At 37.4% G+C, this 23,655-nt stretch overlaps 10 protein-coding genes across 10 annotated transcripts; 3 read left to right on the top strand and 7 right to left on the bottom strand.

The window, feature by feature from the left end:
• Positions 1-142: 142 nt before the first annotated feature.
• EV154DRAFT_517214 (diacylglycerol acyltransferase DGAT2) lies at positions 143-1,900 on the bottom strand. Its single transcript, XM_051602481.1, has 3 exons — positions 1,550-1,900; positions 1,167-1,499; positions 143-1,107 (listed from the first exon to the last, which is right to left on the bottom strand). Exons 1-3 carry the CDS (start codon positions 1,797-1,799, stop codon positions 224-226), a joined length of 1,467 nt encoding a protein of 488 aa, XP_051455031.1. The 5' UTR covers positions 1,800-1,900; the 3' UTR covers positions 143-223.
• A 2,613-nt stretch (positions 1,901-4,513) lies between these two features.
• EV154DRAFT_517211 (uncharacterized protein) lies at positions 4,514-6,038 on the top strand. Its single transcript, XM_051602480.1, has 2 exons — positions 4,514-4,909; positions 5,005-6,038. Exons 1-2 carry the CDS (start codon positions 4,648-4,650, stop codon positions 6,021-6,023), a joined length of 1,281 nt encoding a protein of 426 aa, XP_051455030.1. The 5' UTR covers positions 4,514-4,647; the 3' UTR covers positions 6,024-6,038.
• An 84-nt stretch (positions 6,039-6,122) lies between these two features.
• Positions 6,123-7,672, top strand: EV154DRAFT_604691 (programmed cell death protein 2). The gene is made up of 3 exons (XM_051607419.1): positions 6,123-6,269; positions 6,337-6,509; positions 6,573-7,672. Exons 1-3 carry the CDS (start codon positions 6,165-6,167, stop codon positions 7,624-7,626), a joined length of 1,332 nt encoding a protein of 443 aa, XP_051455029.1. The 5' UTR covers positions 6,123-6,164; the 3' UTR covers positions 7,627-7,672.
• On the bottom strand, positions 7,632-8,326 carry EV154DRAFT_517209 (uncharacterized protein). The gene has a single exon (XM_051602479.1). It carries the CDS (start codon positions 8,312-8,314, stop codon positions 7,706-7,708), a length of 609 nt encoding a protein of 202 aa, XP_051455028.1. The 5' UTR covers positions 8,315-8,326; the 3' UTR covers positions 7,632-7,705.
• A 989-nt stretch (positions 8,327-9,315) lies between these two features.
• Positions 9,316-10,180, top strand: EV154DRAFT_517205 (Spo7-like protein-domain-containing protein). Its single transcript, XM_051602478.1, has 4 exons — positions 9,316-9,603; positions 9,666-9,733; positions 9,785-9,894; positions 9,948-10,180. Exons 1-4 carry the CDS (start codon positions 9,456-9,458, stop codon positions 10,123-10,125), a joined length of 504 nt encoding a protein of 167 aa, XP_051455027.1. The 5' UTR covers positions 9,316-9,455; the 3' UTR covers positions 10,126-10,180.
• EV154DRAFT_517201 (uncharacterized protein) lies at positions 10,181-10,595 on the bottom strand. Its single transcript, XM_051602477.1, has one exon. The coding sequence runs from the start codon at positions 10,472-10,474 to the stop codon at positions 10,199-10,201; it is 276 nt and encodes a 91-aa protein (XP_051455026.1). The 5' UTR covers positions 10,475-10,595; the 3' UTR covers positions 10,181-10,198.
• A 2,673-nt stretch (positions 10,596-13,268) lies between these two features.
• Positions 13,269-14,378, bottom strand: EV154DRAFT_517199 (eukaryotic translation initiation factor 3 subunit J). The gene is made up of 4 exons (XM_051602476.1): positions 14,256-14,378; positions 13,822-14,178; positions 13,656-13,756; positions 13,269-13,594 (listed from the first exon to the last, which is right to left on the bottom strand). Exons 1-4 carry the CDS (start codon positions 14,266-14,268, stop codon positions 13,343-13,345), a joined length of 723 nt encoding a protein of 240 aa, XP_051455025.1. The 5' UTR covers positions 14,269-14,378; the 3' UTR covers positions 13,269-13,342.
• Positions 14,332-15,654, bottom strand: EV154DRAFT_517194 (uncharacterized protein). The gene is made up of 4 exons (XM_051602475.1): positions 15,231-15,654; positions 15,060-15,178; positions 14,774-14,998; positions 14,332-14,706 (listed from the first exon to the last, which is right to left on the bottom strand). Exons 1-4 carry the CDS (start codon positions 15,345-15,347, stop codon positions 14,370-14,372), a joined length of 798 nt encoding a protein of 265 aa, XP_051455024.1. The 5' UTR covers positions 15,348-15,654; the 3' UTR covers positions 14,332-14,369.
• Positions 15,655-16,315: 661 nt separating this feature from the next.
• Positions 16,316-16,999, bottom strand: EV154DRAFT_517192 (uncharacterized protein). The gene is made up of 2 exons (XM_051602474.1): positions 16,816-16,999; positions 16,316-16,764 (listed from the first exon to the last, which is right to left on the bottom strand). The coding sequence occupies exons 1-2, from the start codon at positions 16,864-16,866 to the stop codon at positions 16,465-16,467; spliced, it is 351 nt and encodes a 116-aa protein (XP_051455023.1). The 5' UTR covers positions 16,867-16,999; the 3' UTR covers positions 16,316-16,464.
• Positions 16,967-21,556, bottom strand: EV154DRAFT_544878 (P-loop containing nucleoside triphosphate hydrolase protein). Its single transcript, XM_051604627.1, has 7 exons — positions 20,761-21,556; positions 20,557-20,689; positions 20,459-20,479; positions 17,987-20,399; positions 17,522-17,919; positions 17,155-17,463; positions 16,967-17,101 (listed from the first exon to the last, which is right to left on the bottom strand). Exons 1-7 carry the CDS (start codon positions 21,511-21,513, stop codon positions 17,043-17,045), a joined length of 4,086 nt encoding a protein of 1,361 aa, XP_051455022.1. The 5' UTR covers positions 21,514-21,556; the 3' UTR covers positions 16,967-17,042.
• Positions 21,557-23,655: the final 2,099 nt, after the last annotated feature.

Below are 23,655 nucleotides of genomic sequence, written 5' to 3'. Positions count from 1 at the left end.
TTAAAAGTAATAAAGTAAAGTGTACCTAAATAACAAAACAAAAAAAAACGGGTATTTAAGCTTTTATTTTTGAATTCGTCACATGATCTCTTTCTTTCCCCCACACATTATGGACAGTGTTAATGCATGATAAAAAAAAAAGTTGGATTTTCAAAATATGTCATCCGAAATTTTCCTAAAAAGGGGATTGACATGTTTATTCACACGAAAAAAAAAAGTATATCTATGAAGCTGTAACGATTTTATGGTTAGCAGTCCATTGATAGTAATACAGGAGTGCAATGGTAGGTTGACCAACAACACAAAAGACGATCCAAAAGATGGTATTTCCAAGCGCGGTGCCTTTACCTCTCCATTTCTCCAAGGGGTGAGTAATAGCAATTAATGGGATTTGACCCAACATGCCAAAGAAGGCAAAACCAGTGATAGAATGAGTGGGGATACCTACCAAGACCTCATGCAAGATGGCCGAGATCAAGAAGACGAGCAATTGACAGGCAGCAGGTGGTACACCACGTTGAACAGCGGGGATATACACATGTCTCTTAAAGAAGAGATAGACAGGTCTGTTCCAGAGTCTCCAATATGTGGCCAAATTACCTGAATTCCACCAAGCCAAATAAAACGTACGATCACCAAATCGAAGTACCTCACTGAGAGCATTCAAAAAAGCATGAAATAAAGCATAAAACATGAGTAACCAAATGACAACAGCTGTAGTAGATAATTTTAAGACACGTTCGATAATGGTCACGTAATTCTTTTCTTCTAATGCCTTGATAGAGTTGGCCAAGGTGGGTTTGGCGTATTGTTCAGTAAGAACGTACATCATGACGAGACAGGTAATTAATTCCCCTACACGTTTCATAAAGAAAGTCTTTCGAAACACAGGTGAGCGAGGATAGGAAGGTTGGTAGCACAGGGTGGGTGCAAAAAAGAAGTATAATAAGTTTTTGGCGTTCACATTGTTAGGATAAGCAACATCTGCAGTGTAAAACTCTTCCACTTTTCCATCCACAAATCCTTGTCTCAATTCATTATTCACCAAAGCAAATGATGTCAATTTCAAAAATGATACTAAACAAATCACGATCAGCCCCGATCCCACTAAAATAAAAGGTTAGCTCTTTACAACTTATTTAATACTGCCCTAGATAATTACTTACCGACTGGGTGGTAGATTTGTGTATAGGCAATGTACGAGGGGAATGTCAATAAAAAGACCAGATGTGAAACATGTGTAAGCGCAACCACTCTTTCCAAAATCGTCAATTTGTTCAAAAAGTCGGCCTTTGCATCTTTAGCATGAATGGCCAATTTACCCATACCATACTCAACCACTAGCGAAATACCCAAACTAAGAGGAATACAGAGCCACGCTAAAAAGAAGAGTCCATAATCTCTCAAGGGTATATAACTATGGGGAATTCCAATCAACAAGCCGTATTTCATCCAATTTTCAATCACCAATCTGATATTACTAGCACCCAAAACAAGCACTATAATAAGGGTTAACTTTGTTATCTTTCCATATTATTATCACACATACTGCCTAGTCGGAGGAAACCACTGTAGTTCTCAGGTGGTGCTTCTTTAGACAGGACAGAAGCTTTGGTAAGTGTATGAATTGGCAACGTATGTGAAAACCCTTGATACACCTTCTTTTTCTTCTCCTCCTTTTCTTCTGTTATTGTCGACACTCTTTTTGTAATGTGCAAATCTCTTCTTTGTCTGGAATCAGACTGATCATCTTCACTGTCGGTGACTACCTTTAAAGGCTTTCTTCTTATACTCGCCATGTTGTCAATAACAATGTATAATAACAAGAAAGAAGAAAAAAAAAGCAAGTAGAGTACTCGTTCTTTTTTTCTTTAAAAAGTCAATCGTTTGAAACACCGTTTCATCACATGTTAAAATAAACAACAATCAACATGAAACAGCTTTTTTTTTTTACTGTTGTGGCTTTGTTATTATTATTATTTGTCGGTCAATGTGCCTTATATCTACACACACGCGATGTTACTGTTCCAAGTACCCTGTTTATCGCGTGATACTATAACACAGCTAACATCATTGAGCTCAATTAATTTTTTTAGTGAGCTAAAGTAAAATATTAAATGAGAGGGACCATCGTCGTTTAATTGAGGATACTCGTGTTTATCACATATACACAAATAGTCTATATAACTTGGCGGTTTCCAAGAGATTCTTGCTGCAAAATTTCCTTGTCATCCCCCAATATGACATCAGATGCATGTTGTATACCCAAAGGAAACGTTGTTGAATGCACGTGCAAATAATAAAGAGCCCGCAGTAAAAAAAATCCCTCCAATCATACTTCTTTTTGTTTTATATGCTACTATATTCAATTCCATTGCAAAGTAAAGAAGATGACTCCATCATGTTTATTCTTACGTCTTCCAATATCGTCATCAAACTTTTTAGATGAGTCTCATTGAGACAAACTGAAAACGATCTTGGCCTCAGCATCAAAGTATCTGAACACTGACATAACCTTGTTAACCCTAGAAAGTTCGTTCAAGAATCTATCCATGTTGATGCCTGATCCGAAGCTCCCCAAAAAGTTAGTCAATGCAATTCAAAAGAAATCATGAAGCTCGGTTTCATTATGTTTTCCCGATGAGAAAGCGGCAACTCTTTTCTCTTTTTTTTCAAACTGACAGCTTTCAATAAGAAAGCATATGTATCGGATGATGTTTGAAACTTCATCGCCAACTAACAGAGTTTATTGACATATCAATAATGTCAACAGCCCTTGTTTTGTCTTTATTTGAAACTGTAATGTTTCTTAACTTAACTTCAACGACAACTTTTATTTTGCTGTGAAATAATCGAGGCACTCGTTTTTGAAGTTTCTGCTTTTTTTTTACATGCATAATTGAAGCATAGCTTCTTACAGCATGAGGCGCCATTTTTGGTACCGATATCTTTTTAAGGTCTGTAATAGCTTTCCATTGACGCATCCTTGCACGTCTATCGACTAAATGGATTTGTCATCCAAGTTTTCGACAAGTTCTCCCGGTAATGTTCATGCTGCAGCCGGTACAAAGCCATCATCACCTAAAGAAAAAATTTAAAAGGGTTCGAAACCAAAAGAGCCTCCCGCCAGCATTCTTGAAAATGTAGGTGGATATTTACTACAGGAAAAAAAAAAATTGGCTTGAAGACCGTTAGAAAAATCTGCTCTTTTATAAGATAGGTCGTCAAAGATTCCTAGAGATTTGGGAGTGGGGCCACGATAGGACTATAAAGTTTACTTATGTAATGTTTATTTTTTAGTCTAATAATCAGCATGTGAAAAAAAAGGAATTAGGTAACTTACTTGTTTACCAAACAAAGCTGCATAAACGTCCTTGCTAAAAATTAGACGCCATCTTGTGCGGGAAGGAAAAAAAAGTGTAGATAAATGGTTTCATTATCTGTGGTAACAGAAATGCTGTGAATAAGTCCACATAGGCGTGAATGTCTGGAGGTGTCCTTAAATATCAAGAAACCCAAAGTTGGGTACAGTCTGTGCTGCTGTGTAAACCCCTCATACATTTTCATCTGTGTGTGTGTGTGTGTGGTATTAGATGATAAAGGAACCTACTATCTAAAATAAATTATTTTATAACATATTGTAGCGATCTGTCAACAAAAGAACGGAAGCTGTGGCAAATGACTCCAAATACTTGAAGGCACCAGACAGGATTTCTTTAACCACTAGCTACAGAATTATGAGAATACTTCACGACACTAGAAATTTTATGGGAATAAAGAGAAAGAATAAAGGAGGGAAACGTGATCCATTAAGTATTTATATCATGTCTTTGTAAACAAAAGCTCACGTCATACCATCATGTTGGTTTCATGTCAAATAAGCAGACTGTGTTTTAAAAATAAATTAAAACTCCCATTTTGGCTTCCTTTCTTATGCTTCCTTTTGGACAGCCTTAAAATTGAGTGATAGTTTCTTTCTGATGCTAAATCATTTGGGGCGTATTTGGTCCCAATGTGAAATTAGTACTTATTCATCCTTTCCATCCTGGTTTAAACCTGCGTTTGAAGGAGTTCTTTTTTTTTCTTTTGCGGGGATATCCTTCGGGTGTCAATTTATTTATATGGTTCTAAGGGTTTTTAGACGCTTTTCGTTTGTGGGATCCCTCAAGTGGTTTGTAAGTGTTTTCTGGTGTTTCTAGTACTTCTGTGCTTTCAAACCTGGGATATTTTGATTGCCTGCTAGTTTTAATAATGGCACTGCTTCCATGATAAAAGCGTTTCCATGATAAAAGCGTTTCCATGATAAAAGCGTTTCCATGGTAAATGATAAAAGCATTTTTATGGTAAAAGCCTTCCCATGGTAAAAGAGTTTCCATGGTGAAAAAGTTTCCATGGTAAAAGTGCTTCCATGTTATAAGTGTTTTCCGACTAAATGTATGTAGATATTAACATAAGCTGGGTCGGCTATGATCAGCAACTATTGTCAAAAAGTTTAAAAAGCAAGTTGAATTGAGAATAAAATGCGGCAGTTTAAAAAAAATTATTTTAAAATGAGAGAGTAAAAGGCTCTCCCGCTTTTTAGGTAGGAGGAGAAAATGCACTTCTTTTCCGCTCGCAAGGATTTTTTTTTTTTGTTAAAGAAAAAAGATGAATGAAGTGGAGAATGCAGAAAAGTCGAGCTCGAAAAATAAAACGGTGGGTAGAATATCAAGATTATTTCAAAAGAAACCAAAGAAAAAGAACATGACTTCTTCACTTTCTTCCATGTCTTTATCAGACACCACATTGTCTTCGAAACCCACCACCTTCCAAAGTTCGTCCAGTATTGCCAGCAGTTCTCAAAGTATTAACAACGAACCGATCGAGACTCGTAATCTTCCTCAATTACCCACTCATCATTCCGATTCTGGTAATATGGAGATGAACCAAAGCAAAAAAAAAAAAAAAGAAAAGAACCCCTTTAATTTCTAAATACCCCTTTTTTATAAAAAATAATAATATTAGGCTCCATCCATTCGAAACTAACAAGGACCATGTCCATGTCAAGTACAACGAGTATTCAACAGCTAATCAGTCAACAACTCTCGGTGTTAAAGGACCTTGATTCACAAAAGCAAATGTACAAGCATGATAATAATAAACTCAGTGATCAACTGACGCGGACTCGAGAGAAAGTGCAACAAAGGACCAAAGACTTGGAAGCGATTCAAAAGAATTATCAACACCATTTACGGTCAATTCGTTCCTCTGATGATGATGCACAAACTATTGCTCAAAAGCTGGTCAAGATGAAGACAACGATTCGTGAATTGGCCAGTGAATTAGTGCCGTTTGCAGAAGAAGGCTTGACAGGGGAAAAGTTGAGCACGCTTTGGTTAAATTTGGGAGAGAGTATCGATCGCTTAGGCAAACCATTAGCACCAGAGAGAATCCAGATGCTGACCGAGAAATTCATGATGGATGTTCTTGTACGTAATTTAAATATCAATTTATTTCCTGGCTTAGCTTGTGATCCACAGTTTCTAGAATTGTCTAATTGGTTTGACCAATTTGATGATTCACACTTCTTTTCTACTCGACTAAGACAAGAAATTAGCATGATTGTCGTCAACAATATCCATACCACAGGTTCAGATATCGAACAATCATGGAAGAAAGCCGTAGACAGTAATTGGCATTATCTTTACAGAGGCCTTCAGAAGGCTTATCCGTCCTACCTTTCATCCAAAAACAATACTGAGAACTCCGCTTGTATCCAATACAGTAACAAGTTACGGACGTTGGTGGAAGATACCATCGCTTTGGGTTCTGCCATCAAGGGTCAAGAGGTCTCTATCACCGCTTCAGATGTTAGAGAAGGCATACAACTGTTTGACCCCAAATTAATGGAGGACCAAGACGGCCAATTAGAAGGCACCATTGCCTTTTGTATATCGCCTCCCTTTGTCATCAAAATAGCCAATCGTTATGAACCCCTCGTCAAAGGCCGTGTCCTTTGCTTTCCTCCTAAAATACCTCTTTAAACTTTTCTCTCTCTCTTTTTTTTTTTTTTTTTTTTTTTTTTTTTTTGCTAATAATTATTTAATTACTGTTACTGTCCTATGTGACGCCCTTTTTACCTTATTTATAAAAAAAAACCTTTTAAAAAAAAACTCCTTCTTATAATGTCAAAACAAGTAAAGAAAGAACCCACTATCCTTCTCGGTATTCCCGATGGAGAAATCAAGGACGACACCGATGCCTATATCACCAAGCTTGGTGGCTTACCTGTAAGCTTTACACACACACACACAAAGAAAAATGACCCTCGACTACTCACTTACATATTCAATATAGGTCTGGCTCGATCCTCAAACACCTCCTTCCACCAAAGTATGCACATGTCGTATCTGTGGTGAGGCCATGTACTTGATCTTTCAAAGCTATGTGCCTTTACCTGACTCGCCATATCATCGTGTACTCTACGTCTGGGGTTGTAATAAACGTTCTTGTATGCGCAAAGACGGCAGGTAAAACAACAACCTCTCTTGTCATTGTATATAACAAAAAGGAAACTCATTCTTCATGCATAGTTTCTCGGTCATTCGATCGCATGTGGTAGACCCAGCTTATTTAAAAGCACAACGTCAAAAGGAAGAGGAAAAACGTCGAAAGGAAGAAAAGAAAAAGGCAGCGACAGAGGCTGCGTTGGCCAACCACCAGAAATTTCAGTTGGGTGATGTGTGGGGGAATGCCACTGGATTCGGTAGTGGTAATGCGGGTACAGGATTTGGTATGAAGAAGGCACCAGCCACCCCCTTTGGCACAACACCCTTTGGCACAGTACCCTCTGCTACAACACCCTCTGCTACAACACCCTTTGGTGCAACACCTTTTGGCACCACACCTTTTGGTACAGCAACAAAGACAGCAGCGTCCGTTGTGGCGGGAGGAAAGGGACATCAGCAGAAAAAGAAGACGACAGTGGATGAAAAGGCATTGATGGAAAAGATGAGTGGATTAACAGTGGACCCCATTGAAGACACATTGTCACTACCCCATTTCCCGGGTCAATACCTTTATATTGATGAAGAGCGTACCGATAATTACGATGCTATGGGTATTGATATGAGTCGATACAAGGAATATTTAGACATGGAAAAAGATTTGATGATGGATGTGGAAGAGACATGGGGAGGAGAGACGTATGAGAAACAACATTTACCACGTGGTGTAGATAAACAATTCAAGAAATTCACAGAGCGTGTGGAATGTGCACCATCTCAATGTGTACGTTATGGGTTTGGAGCTCAACCCTTGTTTTATGGCTCATTACAGCCACAACAACAAGAGAAAATGACAGCGCCATGTCCTTATTGTCGTGGTCCTCGTGTCTTTGAGTTCCAGTTAATGCCCAATGTCTTGTCTATTTTACCTACTACTGATTATGCTACAAAAGAGCAAGACAGTGTGGGTAAAGGGAAAGCAAAAAATATTGATACAAAGACCGTATTGGAGAGTTGGAATGTGGGTATGGAATTCGGTACAATTTTAGTGTTTGTGTGTCAAAAAGATTGTCACCCAGGCCAATTAGAAGATGTTCGATATATAGAAGAAGCCATTGTAGTTCAATATGAAACCGATTAAGAAGTGAAAAATAAAAATAAAAAAAGATTTTATTTATTGATAGTTTATGTACAGGAGTTAAAAAGGATTATTATTGTTATTAATACTTGTTTTTAATCTCTTTGGCGGCCTTTTCTCTGGTTTCATCAACATAGTTAGCAGCCTTTTTAACACCTAATTTAGCTTCATCCTTAAGCTCATCGGCAGTATGATCGGCCTTCTTTGCACCAAGACCCACAGCTTCCTTGGTCTTTTCAACAATATTCTCTACAGTCTTGACACCTTCCTTGACAGTCTCAATGATGGTCTTTTCAGCATGAGGAGCCTTGTTGTTCTTGAGATCTTGAGCAGATTTGGAAGCTTCCTTCTTAAGTTCTTGTGCTTTACCAGTCACCACCTCTTCAGCTTCGTCCATAACATGGCTCACCTTGTTACCAAAATCCTTATTTACACTAGCAACATGTTGAGTCACGTTCTTCTTGAGATCGTCCTTTTTGTGTGTAGCATTCTTGGCAGCTTGTTCAGCACCATCAATGGTATTGGCAATCTTTTCTCCAGTACCCTTGTTCAAGTTATCAGCAACGTTCTTGGCCTTATCAACCACGGATTCACGAGAAAGAAGAGAAGTGCTGTGGAGAGAGGCGGCAGGGACATACACGGATTTAGCAGCAGTGGCACGACCAATGGCAGCGAAGAGAGTTTTGTTCATAATAGTAGAAGACATTTTTTTAATTTATATATATTTAAGATATAAAGAAGAAGAAATAATTTTTTTATTGACGCGTATTATTTATACTTTATGCAAACAAAATCTTGAGATAACGTCATGATGAGCTACTACCAAATTTCATACCGGTCTTTAAAAATTATCTCTTCTTTTTTCTCTCCATGAAAAATGACATAAGCATGATTGTATTTTTTTTTTTCACACTAAAAATAGATAGTGGGGACTCCAGAGATTATAGCAATGATGAATGAACAATTTAAGCTCCACAATCATACTAGTGTACAACAAGGAATTCGTTTAAAATTAATTATGCGGGGTGTTTGCTTATTTGCAGAGTAAAAAACAAAATCGGAACAAATAACAGCTCCCTCGTTCTATCATTGGCTTAGGTTAGACAAATCCGCGTTTTTAACTTTACCCCATCACGTACAGACAGGGTTTCGGTACTATTCAACAAAAGCACATACATCATTAGCTCGAAGTTAAAAATACGAAGTACATTTTATTTGAGATATTTAGTCATCAACTATAAACACTTATGGGAGTTTCAACTAAGTTGTAGCTTGCCCAATAATTTCAATCTTTTACTTTCAAGCATTCTGACTCATATGCGTTGCCATAGCATTTATAATTGACACTTTCAATGATCCTAGAGACGTAGCTTATCATCATCACCCCCCCTCGAATCCAAGATACAATGAGCTCGTGACAGGTCCAAACAGTTGGGTAATACCGCAATAAGGTATTAGCACATGGAGTCACTCGAGTTTTATTTGATAATAAGACCAAGATGGTCAAACTTGAAAAGAACGGAATATCTGGATGAGAATGAACTAGACGTAATTTTGAAAATGATAGTCCGAGACAATATGATGTGTGCTCAATTCGTCGCTCAAAATAAATAAATAAAAACAGAAGCTTGCAAATGCGGATAAGCTGTAACAAGAGTATACAACCCCCTGCCTTTGACGAAAGAAAACATGGCTCATTATTAGAGTGGACACACTAGATTTATATAATAGTTGCTTAAATTTAAAGTGGCACCAAAAAAGAAAAAAAAAAGATTAAAAATCTTGTTTACAGACCAAACACCCCTTATACCGTTATTGAAAAAAAAAAAAAAATGAGTGCGGAACTTAATAAAGATGGGATTGCCTCCCGACAACGAACGAATCAAAGCAACCAGACCATGTATAGAGATCTAGTTATTTTTGAAGAACGATTGCGTGGCAACATGACAAGACTTGTGAAAAGAAAGAGAAAATACGAGAGTAACTATGCAATGAGGTTAAATTATGGCATCTATAATTGAACTCCCCCATTTCTTTTCTAGCTTTGCTTGTCAGTCTATTTGTTGTACTCACCTACTTTTTTTATGCCGTCTTTTTCGACCCAAGCAAAGTACGCACATATACAAATGTATAAGTGGATACATACTCAACCATCATGTAGGTCTTTATGTTTCATTTGTTAAACACAGTGGCTCTATTAGCGGTTGCAGGAGGTCTCGTGTTCTTTTATCGGTCGGGAATGTACTCTGAGAAAATCGTATACGCACAAAAGTAAGGCCATCACATGACTCTAAAAGAAAGAATTAACATTTCATTTTTTTAAGATTTGTGCCCCATTGTAATAATGCGCTACAGGCATTTAACCTCGAATTCAACCGAGGTGGTCTCAGTTTTTTGGAAAGAATTCCTCGACAATTTAAAGAAGGATTTGAGTCCTACCGTAAGCAATATCATCAACGCAAAAAAGCTAGACAAGCCAAACTAAAGAAAGCTCGCACCTAATCCCTTTTCTTTCTTTCTTTTTTATTTTTATAATTTATATAATAAAACTTCTACACCCCCTCAATACCCTTCATTAAAAATCCGTCACTCTTCCACCAAAACTCCAATCGTTGTGTTTGACAGGTTCATTCTTGGGTCCGTTAATCTCTCCCGTCTTGGGATTGACATCGCCTTTGAATTCAGGCTCGACTTTTTTAGGAGCATCTTGATGTAAGGAAGTGTCGCCGGCAGTAGTAGCTTGCTTCTTGCGAATTAAGTCCAACATTTCCTTTTGTTGTGCCTTGTTGCCAAGTGGTAAAGGTCCTGCTCGGTTTAAGCTGGTGTATGTACGACGTGTAAACTTGAGCATATGTGTGTTAAGAAAAAAAAAGGTGTTTTATTTATGGGACCGCTCCGGGGGGTGGTGTATTTATGCGGGGTAAAAAAAAGGTTTGTTTTCACAACGATTGGATAAAATGTAAACCGCAGGAATTTTGTAAGATAAAACATTATCAATTGTCATTTTCTATTCGTCCAGCAACTATACTTTTTATTAGCCCTTCTTGATCTTTATAGCATAACATCTGATAGATTCGTAATAATTTGTATCACGGATATAATAACATGTACCTAGTCTTTTTTACCAAATAGCTGTTTTAACGTCTTTTCCAGACAGGAGTCGGATTATTTCCTGCTAATAGGAGTAAGCTTCAATTTCCTGAAAGGAAGTGAATCAGGATCACCTCTCTCTCTCTCTCTCTCTCTCTCTCTCTCTCTCTCTCTCTCTCTCTCTCTCTCTCTCTCTCTCTCTCCTCTCTCTCTCTCTCTCTCTCTCTCTCTCTCTCTCTCTCTCTCTCTCTCTCTCTCTCTCGCTCGCTCGCTCGCTACTTTAGAAACTTTTTTGCTTTTTTAATATATTGAACGCTACTAACATATAGGGCTTTTAAAGTTATTACTTTTGGAGATTCCACTTCCAATTACTTGAGAAAATAATCAAGAGAAAGAAGAGTAAGATAGAAATAGAAATATTTATGACATTTTGATTTATCTATGAGATAACAGACGCGCCGTTGTCACATCTATGATATTCAATCTGGAAGGAACTCTCTCGTTATACGTATACATAAGCCCTCTTATATCAGATATAACATTAAGCACTTCACTATTAGATATACAATTTTTTTTTCTTAAATGCAAAAGCTACATAGTTATCCTGTTTGATTGTTTTCAAGCCAAGATTATCAGTCTGTTTAATGTACTTGTGGAACCGTTTAGAAATACAAAAACAATCTCTGTAATCACGAAAACTCATATTTCCACGTATTTTGGTTGGAAGCAGTAATTTATGCTAAGTATGGTACTAGATGAATAACTCAAATCTGTACTCTCCAAACGATAATTCTGCTAAGATAAAGGTGAATTCAAATTTGAAAAGTTGATTCATCCAAAAAAGGTAAGCCAAATATCTGAAGAGATGTGAGCTTTTGTTTATGAGCTGTGTATGAATTCTTTGATAAATCGCCCTCCTTTTTATTTCTCCTTCCTCTTTCCTTCTTTTTCCCATACCATAATCCTTTCCTTATTATGAATATATTCATTGGTAAGTAGCATGTGAAGTTTACCGTAATCTATGACATATTATCCTATTCTAAATATATATGGATGTCATTCAGGTCTTTAGAAACTTGTTATTACCAGAAAGGAAACAGTTGAAGCTCAAAAAAGAAAAAAGATGAGGCTCTCTCAGTTGAACAGCCTACATATAACTCTACGATTCTTGTCTCCATAGGAATCGTTTCCCAAGTTCATTTACGTTTCCGCAGAAAAAAAGTTAATTGCAAGTTCATATCATTTCTCATCATCGTTTTTCTCACACAAGATGACGTCTTGTTTAGAGCAATGGCTTTCATGCCGTTTTGTTTACAAACAAGTAATTTATTACCTAATTTTTTCTCATGTTGATCAAACTAACTAAAAAAAAATCATTAGATAATTAGGATCCTATCCTGACCTCATTCAGATGAGTGGTCAGAAACCCTTAGTCGTCTTCGGGCTAAGATTCTCCCATGTGGTTACCCCATTTGAAGTTATGAACAAAATAGCAGGATGCTCTCATTGCTTCAAAAAAATATCAAAATTGCTCTTCTGTCCCTGTATTCAACTTACCATTGGTCCAGCTAGGGCATGGATATTCTCAATCCATCATCGCCGCTGATGCATCCCCCCCCCCTCCTTCCCTGGATAAGGATAATGACAAAAACCAAAAATATGTGTGTTACCAGAAACGATCCAAGGTAAAATTACACATGTTTTGCTAATTTCTTTGGTATCTTAGCAACTAGCAAAGAAAGGGAGTTATCTTTTAGTTATGGAGTAGAATATATTGAGTATTCTATTAGATACCATAAAGCTCATCGAAATAAATACCTTTAACACAACATTAATGGACATAGGCTCCAATATGGATTACAAGTTTGGATAATACAAAGCTGGCAGCTCTCGGCATACAGTGCGTCAAAAATCAGCGCACTTTGGCATGAACATCAATCCATCCTGATGATAATTTATTTAGCATTGTCAAACTCAGAAGTGTGTGCAATTCTTATCGGATGAGATGAACGCATTAAAGCTACCTAATGTTCAGGAGCTCTCCGTTTGTTGTTTCTGCGAGATTTTAAAGCCAAAAAAAAAAATGCTTGAAAGTATTTCAATGTGACAAAGCTGAAGAGTTTAAAGCTATACGATCCGTCATGCGTTATGCTTGTTTTTTTCTTTTTTTTTTGGGGGGGGGATAGCAATGTGACGGAAGTCTGCTTTAAATAAAGCAATCCATATCAGACTTCTGATATCTAGAAGGCTTGATCTACGTCAAAAATATGACACCGATGATATTAGCAGCTGAGGTGCATCTCGGAGACATATCTTGTCGAGAGCAGTTTAACGATCATGCTATTGTAGCCAATCTAACATAGCATCGATAATTCCGCTAGCCTTTACTTAATTAATACCTCGACTATAAATATATAGTTTAATAACCTGATTTTTTCGTGTTTTCTTTCGTCTTTCTCATCTGCTGTTTATCTTTAATTCACATCACAAAGACCTATACTACATCATCTAATTCTAGTGGAGCATGACTCCACTTTCTCTGTGTTCGGATTCCATTGCTGTAGTAAAAAAAAAAAAAATGTACGCACGCATTTGAGAGTATTGTTTTTTTCTTTTTTCTTTTTTATTTTTACATGAAATCGTCATAGTCATCATAGCCATTATCGGCATAAGAATCATCAGCAGCAGAATTTTTACCAGCAGCGGCTAATTGGGGTCTACCCTTACCCTTACCCTTCTTAAGAGCCTCCTTGGCCACACGTTGCTTTTCATTAGCAATGGTAGTTAATGAAGCAGCGACCTTCTTTACCTCAGTATCCTTCAAAGGGACAGCAATATCACGTAATAATTCATCGATAAACCAACCATAATTGATAGATTTCTATGTAAAATGTAAGTTTTTTTTTCCTTCTTTACCGTGATAGAGAATGTATATTACTTACAGAGGCAAATGTGATGACTTCTACGAGACGCTTGCGATAAGCGTCCATTTCAACACGGTTGGTAGGTCTCCATTCCTCGAGGGGTTTATCCTTCATGTCAACTAAAAAAAAATTTATGTCAACGGTCTCTCCTTTGCGCAAGATGGACTATGATAAGCTAACTTACCGACTGTGACACCGGAAAAGAGATCTGTAGCGTTCATCATATCCGCTTCCAACTCTAAACGACGCATACGTTCTTTACGTTCATAGGCGTCTTCCTCTGTTTCTTCTTCTTCGTCCTCACCAGCCAGCTTCTTGGCCTCGAGTTCCTTCTTCTTTTGTTCGTCGGCAGCTAATTTCTCTGCGATTTTTTGCTTAAGGGGAACCTTCTTCTTGAGAACGGGGGCAGGCTTCTTTTCTTTGGTTTCTTCTTCATCTGAATCTTCCCAAGATTCCTTGACATCCTCTTCCACGTCTTCGTCATCCCACTTGTTCTTTTTAGGAATGGCAACTTCTACCTTGACATCGATTTCGTCGTCCTCTGTACTTCGTGTTAGTCACTCTTGTCCCCCCCTTTTTTTTTGTGTGTGCATTTGTGTGTAGGTATGTGTTCCTTACCCCAATCACTCATTGTATATTCTAAACGTATTTAACAAGGAAAGAAAAAAAAATATTTCCCTAGCACTGAAATAATAAAAAAAAAAAAAGTATGACTTGCTTTTTTTTAAAATTTTATTTTTGCTGTTGCTGTTGTTGCGCTTCTTGTGATGCCAGACGAAATAAATTAGCTACAGCCTTTAATTTAATAAATGACAGGCAAAAAGATTGAATCTCTATGTAGTACTCCTTCATCTGAATCAAGTCTTTTTCTAACAGAGATTGAATGAAACGAGCTACTTGCTTCACTTGACGGTCCTTATTGCTGCATTGTTCACAGGATTGGATACTATGCGAGATATAATAGTGGATAAAGTCTGCAGGGACAGGCACACCATGATTAACAAGCACGTGATGAACCACTTCCAACGAGTTTATCGTCACACGCGTATTTAATAATGCTTGTTGGTATCTAGTGGTTATCACTGTTTAGTCGACTCTCTATTTTTTTTTTTTTTTATATCTTTATATAGACTCACAGGGGAGATGATTCGCATTGGAACAGGTGAGGTACGATATGAAGTGCAGAAAACTGGTTTATCTCAATCAAGTCCGTCAGTCCCTCAGGTGGAATCATGCTCGATAATGGATAATCCGACAGACGTTGTTCCATCCTTAGTTGCTCATTTTCTTTCAGTGTTAATGTACGTGTACATGCACTACTTAGTATACTGGAAATCTTTTCATCCAATATCACAATGCTCCTATACAATAACATACACATGTTTAATCTTTCTCTTCATAAATCCTTATTACTGTACATACGGGTCGTGGATGAGACGGGCTACTTTAAGTTGAAGCAGTTCCAGGTATTTTGGATCCTTTTGAATGTCGGGTAATTTACCTACATCCTCGCATATTTCCTTCGGGGAAAGATCTTCCAGCTAAAACATGCGGAGTGTAAGTTGTTGTCATCGACATTGGAAACATACTTACGCGAGAGACAGTGTCTTCCAATATGCAATATATAAAATGATCTTCTGTGTCAGAAAAAGGGTGTTCCAAGAGTTGTAAGAAAAACGTTAAAAAAGGATTACGGTCGATGGGTACCATGGAGTATTGACTATATAAAATGTACAGGATCGCTAATCGACTTGCTTGATCCTATGATTTCTGTTAGTGAGTAATCAAGCGTGTTCGTTTCTTTTTTTTTAAAAAAAAAAAAAAAAAAATAGGGTACTCGGAGGGTGTCGAATTGTAACCAAACGTTACATGCGGCTGTGAATGCGTCATGATGCTGTGATTCTTGTCGAGAAAGAAACGTTTGGTAAATTTCTGAAAATGATTTTTCTTTTTCGACCATGCTGAAATAATAAAAAAAAGTTTAAAAGGGGTGGAAAAGAAGGGGGTGTGGGAAGCGGGCGTTGTAATAAATAAATTTTGCTGGTGAGCAATAAGTTAATCTTTAAATAAAATAGTGTGTCACTATTAGAGAGTGATACCATGAAATAGTTTAAAATACATATCACTTTGGGATTCCCATGTCAAGCTGTCTACACAGATATAAAGTCTAGATTGCTTTTCGTTATTCTTGTGTGACACTCTGTGCTACGTTATGGTGTCATACACGGTGTTTTAAAGATAAAAAAAAAAAGCTGCGGACGGGTCAGGTAAGACAGGACGGATTTTTATGTTTTTAGTTCTGTTGAAGAACTGGTTCTGTGAGAAACCAATGAAATGATGTTTTTTTTTATTTTTGAGATAAAAAAAGGTATGAAAGTGAAAATTTTTGTTTTTTGACGGAGTAAAGATGTGTAGGGGGGTGGCTCGAAGAAAGCAATGGTATGTAAATGACCTCTATTACGCAGTGAAGTGCAAAAGGGAACATTGTTAATTATATAAAGTGATGATGATAAAGAAAATATAACAAGAGCTCTTTTCTTTTCGGAAAAAAAACTAGTGTGTTATTTACAGTCCTTCCGTTGCCTTTCAAACCGATTTTTTAAAAAAAAATTTACTGCGTGAACAATTTTTTTTGACTTTTTTGTTGAACAAAAAAGTTTTTTTTCTGGGGTTTTTGTACTGTTTTTCTGGTTGTTTTTTTGCTTGTAAAAAAGTTTTTAAGTTGTTAAAAAGGTGTTGAAGTTTTTTTGAGATTTGGCGATCGAGAGATTTATGTTTTTTTTGTTTTTTTTTTTGGTATTGATGAGAATGTTAAAAAAAGATGAGATTAAGCAATAGTGGTGCTAGTAGGCGTAAAAAAAGCGTTGGCGGTAGTGAGGGAACTGGCAACAATAGGTTGACAACGCTTCGAGACAACAACACCACGACGACGACGATACAAGGGAACCCAAGGATACGAGGAAACTGTGGCTGCACTTGAACGCTTCGTACGCAGTAATGTTGCAATAGGTAACGTGGGTTTGACTACGGCAGGTTTCTTTGCTTGATTAAGACTAAGTTGGTTGGTAATGCTAGTCATTTGATCTTTAAGTTGACAAGATTCTGAACAATAGAGAGAGGAATCATTCTACAACAAAACGTTAGTCTACAAGACAAGAGACTTTATGTTATAACTTACCAAGACATCATCGACACGGTTGTCACAGATAATACACCAAGAGAGATCCATATTAATAAGAAAAAAGATTTAATAAAAAAAGGGTTTTGTGTTGGTGGCCTTTCAAGGTTATATAGGAGAAGAGGAAAGAGCTCATGGAATCCCAAAGAAATTTGAATTTAAATATTTCACACACAAAAAAAAACTTTTTTTTTTTTTATTATTATTAAGAAGCGGAGATCTTTTAATTAAACTCCATCATTTGTAATTAGCGCTATGATGGCGTGTGCTACGCCACTGTTAGAAACTAAAAGAAAAATTAGAATCAGCTGGAAGTTTTTTTTAAAAAAAAAATGTTACCATCTATTTCAGGATCTTCAATCTTAAACTCTAACTCTAATTGCAGTAATCTTTTCAACTGATTAACAAGGACACCAATACGAGCCCAGGATCTAAATCGAATCCAACCATCTTCTCCCACTTTGAGACCTCTTCCCATATGATCCACATCAATCTGGCCTCCAAAAAATAAGATACCGTAGGAAGGTACCTCCGTACCATCTCGAATAAACGTCTTGCTCGTTGTCATTCTGGAGAAATACGTCAAAAAAGATGAGTTGTAATTGTTATTATTGAACAGAAGGGATGAAGGGTGTAAAAACACACGGCCTAAATCAAGAAAAAAAAATTTAGTGTCTATCCCATATGAAATCTTTATATTTTTTACCATCAGCTTTAGTCTTGTACTTTATCTCGCGTGCTTCCTTTTCTCGTTCCACAGCACCACTCATGACTTTATTGTATTTCGTCTCTGGTAAGATGATCTTGGCCACGTTGGGGTTTAACCCTGCAAACAAGATAGATTTCAATAAATTGGTATTGTCACTATGTTCGTTATAATGCGCGTGATTCGATTTCTTATAAAATCCAATCTCAGCAAGTGCATCCGTGTATTGTCGACGTAAATTTTGCACCTCGTTTAAGGTGGCATACGATAAAAAGTTTTCTTCACAGAAACTACGCGCTGCTCGCATTCCCTTGTTCTTGATCGTCTCGTACCATCCTTCATACGCCTTCATGTCCGTTAACCAATCACTCTTACTAAAATTGAACTTTTCTCTTGCACTATAAAAATAATAAAGTATTAAAAAACCCGTGCTTTTCCCATTAATAAAAAAAAACTAAAACTCACGCTTTGGCTTCAGCACGTTTTTCCATAGGAGAGGTAAAAGGACTTTTCAACGACATGATGGAAGCAATTGTCAACATGGGATCCAGACAACCGAATACAGACCCAAAAATTAACATTTTACTGATCCGTAAATCTGCAGGAATATTCGCCATGTGTTTTCCTAACGCCGTCAAATCTCCGCGTTCCGTCAAATCAATCGCCTCTACCTGTCGTAAAGAACGAATGGCACTATCCATTGCTGCCACTGATGGTGGATCCAATGCTTTGGAAAGGAATTGACGTACATCATGTTCTCCCATCGATTTGACTGTCAAACATAATTGTTCCAACGGAGTTCTTAATAATTCAGGCACCTGTTGAGCACGCATCTTGTTGGCATCCGTATCTCGTGTAAACAATTTAAAACATTTACCAGGACGTGTACGACCCGCACGACCTCGACGTTGTTTACAACTCGCCCGTGATGCCCATGTTTCCACTAGATGCATCATACTATTCGCCGCATCAAATTGTGTTTCCTTCACACGGCCCGAATCAATCACGTACACTACACCTTCAATCGTAATCGAAGTTTCCGCCACGTTCGTCGCCACCACGATCTTTCGCACGTGTCCCGCCACGGTCTTGAAAACACGCGTTTGTTCTTGCGGGGATAAGTTGGCATGCAAAGGCAAAATCTCATAACTTTGATCGTGACCCAAGCGATCCTGTAAGGCCTCCACACAACGTTTAATTTCCATCGCACCCGGCATAAAGATTAAAATTGCAGGTTCGCCTCCACCTGGAATCTTTTCTGTTTCCGTGTCCACAATGTATTGTACAGCGTTGGCAATCAATTCATAATCAATCTTGTCCTGGTTACGGTAACGAGCTAATGTACGTACTGTCTGTTCCTTGAATCCCTTTTCTAAATAAGGAATTTGCCAAGCGGCCCATTGACTATTGGAAGGCGCTTCATCTTCTTCAGATTTCTTGGGATTTTTCACCATGGGTAAATGCGAGACATGACATGTCATATCCAAGATGTCCTCTAAATAAAAATCTTGTACGGGATGAGTAAAACCAGGGATTTCAATCGCAGGAGCTCCATTGAAATAATTCGAAAAGAGTTCTTGATTAATCGTAGCAGACATCAACACCACCTTGAGATCTTTACGTTTTTTTAACACTTGACGTAAAATAATTAATAAGAAATCACTATCAACGGAACGCTCATGCACTTCATCAATCATAACATGACTGATACCGTCCAGGGTAGGATCACTTTGTAATCGACGTAATAAAACACCCGTTGTGACGAATTGTAATCGAGTCTCTTTGGACACCTTGGTTTCTCCACGCACAGCATAACCTACCGTTGTACCGATGGATTCGCATCGTTCGGAGGCGACACGTTCTGCCACACCGATGGCAGAAATCTTTCTAGGCTGTGTACAAATGATGTTACACGTCGACCCACGACCTTGTTCGATTTCTTCGTCCATGATGAATTGAGGTACCTGCGTGGTTTTACCACAACCCGTTTCTCCACTCACAATCGAGACTTGATGTCCCAGAACCGTGCGGATCACGGTGGATTTATAATTGTGAGCTGGTAAGTTCGCACGGACTTTGCCCATACTTTCATATTTTTTGGACTGGTGAAGTTGAATCAAATTGTCCTTGAGCGTTTGCGATATCTCTGCGTTGGGTTTTAAGGGTCCATTGTTTCGGTGTCGTCTTTGCTTATTATTTTTGCCTTTGGTAACGGACGACGATAATAAATCAAAACTGTTGAGACGTTCAGAAAGATCGCGTAATTTCGGTGGATGAGCAATCATGTGATCTACATGTTCTTGTAGCCATTCGGCGCACATGTAAATACATGGTGTACCAAAATTCAATTCGGCTTCCTCTACCAACCCTTTAATCAAGGCCAATTTCAAATAACTGGGTAATCCATCACATTCGATACTAAAGATCGGACTACTGAAAGGATAAAACGAGTGTTGAGGTATCATGACTTGCATCACCAGTTTCTCTCGTGTATTGGGCTGTGTCTTTGCACTAAAAGGAATACTATAGATCGTACGACCTTCCTTATCCAATTCATGTTGAAAGCGTGAGGATTCATAAATTGATTGAAGCACGGTGATCTCGTCTTGTCGGCTTTGTGTTATTTCTTCCGCATCTATCAACTCGGGATCGACCACCGGGAAAGGTTCATCACCGTGGACAAGTCGCCATTGTAAAAGTTCGATGGCTTTGGCGTCATCTTCATTGGCTTTGGAAAGAGCTTCTTCACAGATGGCTTCGGGGTAGCCGATAGCACACATGCGCTTTAAAAGCCAGTTTCTACCAAGAGATTGGGTCGTATGGGAAATGGTGGTCATGGTGGGATTGTAATTGGCAAGCATAAAATTGGCGGGAAGATCTAGGATAAAGGTGTTATTGCGTGTGATATAGATGGATGGGTGGGTGAGTAATGATTACCGTCTTCAGGTACATGTAAACCTATCATAATTTAAACTGTGATCAATATTTTTTTTTTACATATTCAAGATTAATTCTTTAAAAAAAAAAGAACTTACATAACCAATCCAAGGCGGATGTCTTGTCTGCACAATAGTCCAATGCTTCATCGGCATGAGCAGATCGAAATCCCATACGCACCAATTCCTGAATTAAATGTTTACGTTCTTCTTTTGTATGTTTTCTCGCTAACTAATGATAAATATAAAGAGATTAATTCCTGATGCTTATATTTCTTTCTTTTACACTAAACATCACTTTACAGGTTGATAGACAATGGTAGATTTTTTAACAATGCGTTCAACCAATTCACGATTCTCCGACCCCATTTGTACAGCAGGCAAGTTTTCCCAGTCTTTACGCATCTTTTCCGTCATGTCTTCTGTAGGTTCTTTGGCTTGTTTGGGTGCTACAGGCATGGGTACGGCAGAAGCAGCATGTTCCTTGGTAGGGCCTTGACGACGCTTTTTTTCGGGTTTAATGGGTGCATGTGCATTGAATGGATCGGAGTCATATTGCCATGCGTTGGCAGCAGTTTTTAACATGTCGAAGCGTTTCCAGTAATCACGATGCTCTGGTGGCATGACACGATACAATGGCATGTCGGATTTAAATCGATGCAAAGCATAAGTAGCAGCTAAATGTTTAGCTTCAATGGAAGTAGGTAAAATAATGTCATCGGGCGGTGTGAATGCAACGGTTTGCATTTGTGCTGTTTTTTTATTTCGCATGGAAAGTGTGACAGTGCCTAGAAAACCGGATGATCGCTTCTTGATGTCAAATTCAGGTTTTTCCCAATTGTTCTTTTGACATTGCTCATGTAAAAGAGAGACAGGTGTTTTACCTGTCCAATCGCCAAAGATGGATCGTTGTACGGGGACAGTGTCATCGATGGGTTTGGTGCTAGTGGATGCATTGCCGTTTTTAACAATGCCTTTTCTTCCGACTGGCTTTTTGGCTGGTGCTGCTGGTGGCGGTGGTGGTGTAGCCTTACTTTTGTTTTTTTTACCAGACATTTATTATGTGTCAAATTTTTAAAAAAAAGGGGTAAAAAAAAAAGTTTTATTTTTTTGGTTGAGGGGTGACAAGCACCGCAGCGAAGAATGATTCATATCCCGATAGCTTTAACTCACTTATACCGCGAAAATGGGTAAATATTTGGGTATTTTTTATTACGCGTTGTTGCACTACATGTTTATTTGGTTCTACAGATCCGACATATCAAAAATAAGGGCTGATTAAATAAGCAATCCTGACGTAAACCAGTTTCCTCTTTTACTATAAATCAAATAGCCATCTTTTCCTTTTTAAAAATCTTTTTTTTTCTCTTTCTTTAACAATTATTCTAAACAGGTAAACTGATCTTGATTCATGTTATTATAAAAACAAAAAAATAAATTCACGCAAATTTAATGTTTTTTTTTCTATAATCTATATGCACACTCTATTCAGGATAGAATGGTGGGGATTGTAAGCGGGTCAATTGACCCTTGCCTATGAAAAGTACAAGAACAGCCTGATTCTACTCCTTCAAAGGTATAAAGAATGGCGTGACGAACATGATGATAATTGCATACATCTTAAATTTAACAGCATACAATGACAAGATATATACAGAAAATAAAAGTTGTGTGCACGCGAGTAAGTCTTGTGTTTTAAGGATTAACGTGATTTTGTCTTGCAGATACAAGGAGTGATGTATAAAAAAGTGCATTGGGAAAGATCGTAAACCAAAGACGAAGACTAAATTACTGAGACGAATTAATGCAAGAAACTTAGTTGAACCTGAGAGAAAAGGATCTTAATAAATTATTTATTATGAGCAACTCAAGCATTCGTGTCATGATTAGGAAAGTATCAGTTACTCTTCCAACTTGTTTTTTTTTATTTTTTTTATTTTTTTTGCTTTATGGTAAGCCTTTCTTCTTTATAACATACACAGTGATTCATGTAAGGTTTTATTATAGCACTACAAACCCGTCACAGTATATACAGTACGCCTTTTAAGGTATAGTGTTTGCTTCATATTGTGGATAGTCATCGTGCCAGTCTTGGTTTATATTACACTACAAGCTACGGTGCAACTGAAGGAAGCTTCTCTTGTATTCATTTTTTTTATGTCCTCGCTCCGCAACACGCTATGTCAACACTCAGGTTCTACTACCATCTCACTAATACAATCGAAGGGATATAATTGACAACATGGGTTAACATGGCAACCTAGGTAAGAGTTCATTTGTTTTGATAATATCGTTGTTATTTAGAAACGGACATAGCCGGGATTTATTATTTGCCATTTGTATTATTAAATCTATGTCGGCCTGTAATATTTGGATTGTAAATTGGCTCTCATATAAAATTTTAAAAGTGTTCATGGGTGAAGACTAAGGAAACCCTTGTTTACCTCTTCAATAAAATGATGTTATAAACCTGATTTGATAGACAACACATTATCTTTTTATAAACCCTTTACATAGTTCTTTTAAACCATACACTTGCGGGTTTAGCTTTATGCTAATTGCTTCCAGTGATCGAATAACACTCTTTTTATCACTTCATATAAATTTTTTCAAAAAAAAAAAAAAAAATCGTCATATACTGGTAAATACAAGAAAATCCATGCCTCGATGGTGTATAGTATAGGTAGAAAACGTGTTTACTCGTAAGCTATTGCTAATGTCTTCTACTAGCTCCAGATTATAAGCTTCTTTATCGCCATATATTACTGTAATCTTTGTAAAAAGTTGTCTGAAACTCCCTTTTTTTTTCGTTTTTTTTGTAAAAAGTCGACTTATCCCGAATCAAAAGGTGCTGATTAAAATTCAATATAATTATTTTCAAAAGTATCTATGGTATAATTTTGAAGTAAGGTTTATTAAGACATTTTTGCTACATCTTCAACTTATTCTGATTGCTTAAAGTCCCTTTGCTAAATGATATGTTCTTGCAAAAGAGACACCCTTTCCCTAACTGTTGCTGACAAATTCGATACGGATTTTTTCAAGTCATATTAGACATGAATCACGATTTAAAATATGCGGTTATCGGAAACCTTTTTTCGATTTACAAAACAGCTTTTTTTTTTTTGTAAAGAAAAGAAAACCAAAGAAAGAAAGGAAAGTGTGAGAAAGTACTTATATGATAAACAAGAACTAGTT

The sequence above is a fragment of the Mucor mucedo genome (assembly GCF_025094135.1).
Source record: "Mucor mucedo strain NRRL 3635 chromosome Unknown EV154scaffold_83, whole genome shotgun sequence".
In the NCBI taxonomy this organism is placed as follows: Eukaryota; Fungi; Mucoromycota; class Mucoromycetes; order Mucorales; family Mucoraceae; genus Mucor; species Mucor mucedo.
This window is presented reverse-complemented; position numbering and strand designations above follow the sequence as displayed.